The sequence below is a fragment of the Aedes albopictus genome, chromosome 2 (assembly GCF_035046485.1).
Source record: "Aedes albopictus strain Foshan chromosome 2, AalbF5, whole genome shotgun sequence".
NCBI classification, from domain to species: domain Eukaryota; kingdom Metazoa; phylum Arthropoda; class Insecta; order Diptera; family Culicidae; genus Aedes; species Aedes albopictus.
In genome coordinates this window covers 161,907,688-161,915,068 of record NC_085137.1, presented here as the reverse complement: position 1 = coordinate 161,915,068, position 7,381 = coordinate 161,907,688, and the positions used below count along the sequence as shown (strand labels likewise).

The 7,381-nt window shown below is 47.4% G+C and overlaps 1 protein-coding gene across 1 annotated transcript; it reads left to right on the top strand.

Annotated features, from left to right (window-relative positions):
• Positions 1-3,056: 3,056 nt before the first annotated feature.
• Positions 3,057-3,843, top strand: LOC109405890 (uncharacterized). Its single transcript, XM_019678945.3, has 2 exons — positions 3,057-3,614; positions 3,679-3,843. Exons 1-2 carry the CDS (start codon positions 3,157-3,159, stop codon positions 3,821-3,823), a joined length of 603 nt encoding a protein of 200 aa, XP_019534490.2. The 5' UTR covers positions 3,057-3,156; the 3' UTR covers positions 3,824-3,843.
• Positions 3,844-7,381: the final 3,538 nt, after the last annotated feature.

The window sequence follows — 7,381 nt, the reverse complement described above, 5'->3', positions numbered from 1 at the left end:
CTTGCACATATTCGATTTGGCTGTCACTTATGCGGGAAACGATGAGAGATTTGCATTTTCTCTCCCTTTTCCGCACTCTTTCCATCTCCTTTTCCTTTCGCTCCTTTTCCTGTGCCGTGTCCTCAGCCTTGACCACCAACTCATCCCGCTCCTGTGCTTCCATCGTAATGAAATCCATCAGTTCATATTCCTCCAGAACGACTTCCATCCGATATTTCCACGTGGGGAAATTGGTGCCGTCAAACAGCTGCACACGATGCACTTCTCTGTCCTCCTCCATTTCTCCAGAAAATTCACTATTTCCGTCGAATTAACTTTCCCGGAACCGCGCGGATTAATCACTCGCGTTTACTGGGCTCATAACCTATCAGGGAACCAGGTATGGCCGTGATTAATCGGAATAAAAGTGAGAAACTACGGAGTACATACGAAACGTTTTATTCATGAGGTTAGAACGATTTTCAGTTATGCAAAGTAGAAAAACATTGACAGTCGAAGGGGTTCCGACAGTTAGGTCGAATAGCGGAATTGCTACTCCTCAACAGAGATCACTATCGGGTACGTAGAACGGAGTCGACGAAACGATTGGTTCGACGAGGAGTGCAGAGCGGTTCTGGAGGAGAAGGATGCAGGGCGGGCGGTAATGTTGCAGCATGGAATCCGACAGAATGTGGAGCGATACAGACAGAAGCGGAAGCAGCAGACCCGTCTCTTCCGGGAGAAAAAGCGCCGCCTGAACGAAGCGGAGTGCGAGGAAATGAAACTGCTGTGCCGTTCACAGGAAACACGCAAGTTCTACCAGAAGCTCAACGCATTCGCAAAGGCTACGTGCCGCAAGCCGAAATCTGCAGAGATAAGGGCGGGAGCATCCTGACCGACAAACGTGAGGTGATCGAAAGGTGGAAGCACCACTTCGACGAGCACCTGAATGGCGAAGAGAATGTAGGCACGGAGGACCAAGGCAGCGGAGGAAATTACTATGTTGGTGCAGCAGAGGACGGGAACGAACCAACTCCCACGCTGAGGGAAGTTAAGGATGCCATCCACCAGCTCAAAAACAACAAAGCGGCTGGTAAAGACGGTATCGCAGCTGAACTCATCAAGATGGGCCCGGAAAAGTTGGCCACCTGTATGCACCAGTTAGTAGTCAAGATCTGGGAAACCGAACAGCTACCGGAGGAGTGGAAGGAAGGGATAATCTGTCCCATCCACAAAAAAGGCGACAAGTTAATGTGTGAGAACTTTCGAGCGATCACTATTTTGAATGCCACCTACAAAGTGCTATCCCAGATCATCTTCCGTCGTCTTTCACCTAAAGTAAATGAGTTCGTGGGAAGTTACCAAGCCGGTTTCATCGATGGCCGGTCGACAACGGACCAGATCTTCACCGTACGGCAAATCCTCCAGAAATGACGTGAATACCAGGTCCCAACGCATCACCTGTTCATCGACTTAAAGGCGGCATACGACAGTATCTACCGCACAGAGCTATGGAAAATTATGAACGAGAACAGCTTTCCCGGGAAGCTGACTAGACTGATAAGAGCAACGATGGACGGTGTGCAGAACAGCGTAAGGATTTCGGGTGAACTATCCAGTTCATTTGAATCTCGACGGGGACTACGACAAGGTGATGGACTTTCCTGCCTACTATTCAACATCGCCCTGGAAGGTGTTATGCGACGAGCCGGGCTCAACAGCCGGGGTACGATCTTCACGAAATCCAGCCAATTTGTCTGTTTTGCGGATGACATGGATATTATTGCTAGAACATCTGGAACGGTACACCCACTTGAAACGTGAAGCAGCAAAGGTAGGACTGGTGGTGAATGCGTACATGCTGGTAGGTGGGACTGAGCGAGACAGGACAAGCCTTGGCAGCAATGTTACGATAGGCGGGGATAATTTCGAGGTGGTAGAAGAATTCGTCTACCTCGGTTCCTTGCTAACGGCTGACAATAACGTGAGCCGTGAAATACGAAGGCGCATCATCAGTGGAAGTCGTGCCTACTATGGGCTCCAGAAGAAACTGCGGTCAAAAAAGATTCACCCCCGCACCAAATGTACCATGTACAAGACGTTAATAAGACCGGTGGTTCTCTACGGACACGAGACATGGACGATGCTCGAGGAGGACCTGCAAGCACTCGGAGTTTTCGAGCGACGAGTGCTTAGGACGATCTTCGGCGGCATGCAGGAGAACGGTGTGTGGCGGAGAAGGATGAACCACGAGTTTGCTGCACTTTACGGCGAACCCAGCATCCAGAAAGTGGCCAAAGCCGGAAGTATACGGTGGGCAGGGCATGTTGCAAGAATGCCGGACAACAACCCTGCAAAGCTGGTGTTTGCAACTGATCCGGTTGGCACAAGAAGGCGTGGAGCGCAGAGAGCACGGTGGGCGGACCAGGTGGAGCGTGATCTGGCGAGTGTTGGGCGTGACCGAGGTTGGAGAGCTGGAGCTGCAAATCAAGCATTATGGCGGCAAATTGTTGATTCAGTATTATCATAAATTTGATGTTAACTAAATAAATGAGGATAAACTATAAACCCTGACCGAAAAGCCAACCATAGAGGAATGACTCTGCCAACTCGTCAGTCGTCTCAACAATCAGCCAAAGCAACACAAATAACACAACTGACGAGCCCTTCGTCTAGTCTAGTCTACGTTGATCAATCTCACATGGTTCAATTAAACTGTGTTAAAACACGCGGAGAAAGTGAGATGACCACATCTCTATCCAACCCACTCCAGTATGTAGTGCAGAGACGTAAATAATTAACACCAAATCGCCAAGTGTGACTATGACGCCTGACCTACGCAGCACGCACCGATTGAAACTAAGATTTTCACAAATTATCGCGGTATAATCAAAAGAGGCTCCACTGGGGCTATCGGCACCTGACGCAGTGATATGTTCTATAGTCATATCAAAAGTGAAAAGCTCAAAACACAGTTACGTCGGAAACTGTCGAATAACTGAATTCAAACAGTTTAAAATTTACGCTTGGTTCTTGTACTTGAGTGCGGGCACTAGTTCCACTAGATATGTTAAGATAGCTTTAAAAACAGTCGGATACTCATAACGATAAAATCAATATATTTGCTTGATTAGTTCTTTGTGCAGTCAAAAGTATTTTGCCAGGTGACGCCAAACCATGAGTAATCTCGTCAAATATTTGTGTCTTCTACTGCTGCTACAATCTTGCCACGCGAATCACACGGAACCAATTGATGACCTCCATGAGCGCGCCAAACGATGGTTGTCGTTCAGCCCGAACGGTGGAGTTGCCAAATTGGTCATTGGTGCTCTCTTCCCGATCCAAGTCAACCACTACAAACTGATCCGGAACTGCAATCTGGCGGTGAATCTACAGGCCAACTACGCCATTCCGGCCACCATCATTTGGCCCGTTCCGAGCAGCATCTTCAAGAACCGGCTTAACAACGAATACGTGGACAAGAGCCGCATCCAGCTGTATAAGGTCATCGAAAATATGTTCGACTACGGTGGTACCGATGGGCGTGATTGTGTCCTAAGGACGATATGTGAGATTGCCGAAACGCCCCTCAATCATAGTGGAATGTTTGGAGAACTGATGGACGTGATGTTTACGTGAGTAGTGAGATAGTTTTGTGGAATACAGAATCGTAACTTTGTGCAATTATTGATATTTCAGACCATACGAAGCGGAGCATTTGGATGAAATTTACATGGAAGCAAGGCAACATGGCCTAAACGGGACGGATTGTGTTGAAGTCTACAAAGGTTGCCCCCTTGGTTCAGGACTGCTGGAAAAGTTGACCGTGCTGAATTTGGTTTAATAAAAGCTAGATCAAAATTATCAATGTTTTAATAACGGTGAGATGGATTTACCGAAATATCTTGCAATACATTATTGTGTATTTTGATACCAGTAGTGAGATGATCAATGACTTCCGCAAAGTCTAGAAAAATGTGAGATCGTGTGATGATACTTATAGTCCTTAGCATCCATGGTAGTGCAGAGGGCCGAATTAAAAGATCTCCGTCCTGGGCGATTATCAGCCATCGCCTTAACCTGTGGCCAGGTCAAATTTCTATCGACTTGCTTGATTTCGTTGTTGAGGTTGCGCCTCCATGGGCCTCTGGGTCTGCCTCTGCTGTGATGTCCTACTGGGTTCCAATTTAACGTTTGTTTGCAGATTTTGTTCCCGCTCCTGCGTAGAGTGTGGCCGACCCACCTTCACTGTCGCTCTCGAATTTCTGTTGCTATCGGCTTTTGATGACATCAACGATGAAGCTCCACGTTGGAGATCAAATTGTGAAGCCGCCATGCACGAATGATATACTGCATACATCTGTTGATAAAGACCAACAGCCGTTGAGTGTTCTCCACTGATACAGACCAAGTATCACTGGCGCACACTGCCGTTTGCAGCATAGTTGTCCCATGTTCTGTAGGAACCCCTATTAACATGGGACAACTATGCTGCATACGGCAGAACAGCAGTACAGATTTCTCGTTCGACTTGAAAATTCAGATTTCGGTGCGTCGACTAATCTGGTTGTTTTTCAATACTTACCTTTCCGGTCCATAGCTGTTTGTCTCCAGTTCCGCACTCTGCGAAGGGTCCGCAGATGGTCCTCCACCTAGCTCGCTGCGCACCACGTCTTCTTGTACCGGTCGGATGACTCTAGAAAACCATTTTAGTCGGGTTGCTATCCGACATCCTGATGACGTGACCCGCCCACCGTAGCCTCCCGATTTTCGCGGTATGGACGATGGTTGGTTCTCCCAGCAGCTGATGCAGCTCGTGGTTCATTCGCCTTCTCCAAGTCCCGTCTTCCATCTGCACTCCGCCGTAGATGGTACGCAACACCTTCCGTTCGAAAACTCCAAGGGCGCGTTGGTCCTCTGCACGTAGGGTCCATGTTTCGTGCCCATAGAGGACGACCGGTCCAATCAGCGTTTTATAGATGGTTAACTTCGTGTTACGGCGAACTTCATTCGATCGTAGAGTTCTGCGGAGTCCAAAGTAAGCACGATTTCCTGCCACAATGCGCCTCTGAATTTCTCTGCTGGTGTCGTTGTCGGCGATCACCATTGAGCCCAAGTACACGAATTCTTCAACCGCCTCGATTACATCACCATCGATATAAATTCGAGGTGGCGGGCGCGCTGATTCCTCCCTGGAGCCCTTTGCCATTATTTACTTTGTCTTCGACACATTAATGACTAATCCGATTCGCCTGGCTTCACTCTTTAGTAGGATGTACGTTTCTGCCATCGTCTCAAATTTACGAGTAATAATATCAATATCATCAGCGAAACCATGCAGCTGAACAGACTTCGTGAAAATCGTCCCACTTGTGTTTATCCCTGCACTCCTTATTACACCCTAAAGCAATGTTGAACAGCAAGCACGAAAGACCATCACACGCACATCACTCGATACATCGTCGCCTTGATCGATCGTATCAGTTTATCCAGGAATCCGTATTCGTGCACAATCTGCCATAGCTGTTCTCGATTGATTGTATCATACGCCGATTTGAAATCGATGAACAAGTGATGCGTGGGCACTAGGGCAGTTCAGACTTCGAACATGTTAAAAATTCAAAGTTCCCATATGTTCATTACAATCCTTGGTGCAAAACTAGAGTCCTGTCAAATTTTCAGCTATTTCGGTGGTGATTTAATGGTGGCCCAAGAGCAAAATAGGTTTGTATGGGAATTACTATGGAGAATTTTCAAAAAAAAGTTCTACGCGTTGTAGAGCATTCACACATGGATAAAGTCATAGGGTCAATGTCAAATTGAATTCTTCAGATCTCAATGATGAATGTTGCGAAGACCGGAACATATTTCGACAATCGGCTAAAAAGATATTAACCCTAAAAGGGATACCTGGGGTCCATTGGACCCCAGGCGCCTTCCAGAGCTCGTCTTTGATGGAACACACTCAGCGAGGTGACGAAACTGAGGCCCCTTTTAGGGTTAAACAAATTCTTACTCGCATGCGCATCTTCTTACACGATGTCCTGCAAGATGTGCAAGAAGCTAACTCGCATACTATGATTGCGTGTCAAGCGTGTCGGTCGAGCTGTGGTCTCTTGTTCCAGCATGCATAGATGAATATTGATTAATAACTTTTGTCTCGTGAGTCGAAATGAGTTACAGTTTTCGACAACATTCATCATTGAGATCTGAAGAATTCAATTTGACTTTGACCCTATGACTTTATCCATGTGTGAATGCTCCACAACGCGTAGAATTTTTTTTGAAAATTCTCCATAGTAATTCCCATACAAACCTATTTTGCTCTTGGGCCACCATTAAATCACCACCGAAATGGCTGAAAATTTGACAGGACTCTAGTTTTGCACCAAGGATTGTAATAAACATATGGGAGCTTTGAATTTTTAACACGTTTGAAGTCTGAACTGCCCTAGTGGGCACGTTGTATTCACGGCATTTCTGCAACACCTGGTGGATGGCGAACATTCCGATGTAGCGCGTTCACCCATGAATCCAGCCTGATATTGCCCCACGAACTCTCTTGCAATCGGTGATAGACGGCGGCATAAAATTTGAGAGAGTATCTTGTAGGCAGCGCTCAGTAGTGTGATCGCGCGGTAGTTCCCGCAATCCAACTTGTCGCCCTTTTTGTAGATGGGACACACGATACCTTCCATCCATTCCTCCAGTAATACTTCCTCTTCCCAAGTCTAGGTAATGACCCAGTGTAGTGCTCTCACCAGTGTTTCTCCACCGTATATTAGAAGCTCGCTTGGTAGTTGATCTGCTCCAGCGGCTTTGTTGTTTTTCAACCGGCCAACCTCCTCGAAATTGACCCTTACAGCGATGAAGTGGCCGCGGTGAGAACATCCTGGTAGCGTTGCTGTCGTGGCGTCGGTCTACTGGGTTGGATCCGAGCCCGTGGTTGGAAAAAGGTCCTCGATAAGGTCAAGTCAAGTGGAGACCCCATGTCGGCACGTCCTTCTGTGTGCTGGCTGATTGGGCCTTACTTGCGGGAAGGTCAAATCGATGTGCACGAGGTATTAGTTCTTGATACTTGCTGTGCAGTTGGAAGCAGGCGTGGTGTCGACTCTGCCTGCCTTCCGAGGACAAAGGGAGTGGTGAGGACCACTCGGGAAACTAGCTAAGCGGCAGCATGCTATCTTGGTAGACTTCCCAAAGCGAGTCATCGATGTTCGTTGCTGCAGGCTACGCAGCTAACCTTGAAGGTGCGATGTGCACTAACCCTCTCTGAAGTAATGCCTTTTTTGTGGTCCGGAGAGACGAAGGGTTTGGCGACCATGAAAATATTGTTTAGTTGGTCATATTTCATATTTTTTTTTTGGATAGAAGACTGTCCCTTACCCACACTACCTGGAAC

Bases quoted from the DNA above. Each gene is read 5' to 3' on its own strand.
- LOC109405890 (XM_019678945.3), top strand. From the start codon at position 3,157: ATGAGTAATCTCGTCAAATATTTGTGTCTTCTACTGCTGCTACAATCT. The intron at 3,615-3,678 runs GTGAGTAGTGAG...TTGATATTTCAG, and splicing joins CTGATGGACGTGATGTTTAC to ACCATACGAAGCGGAGCATT.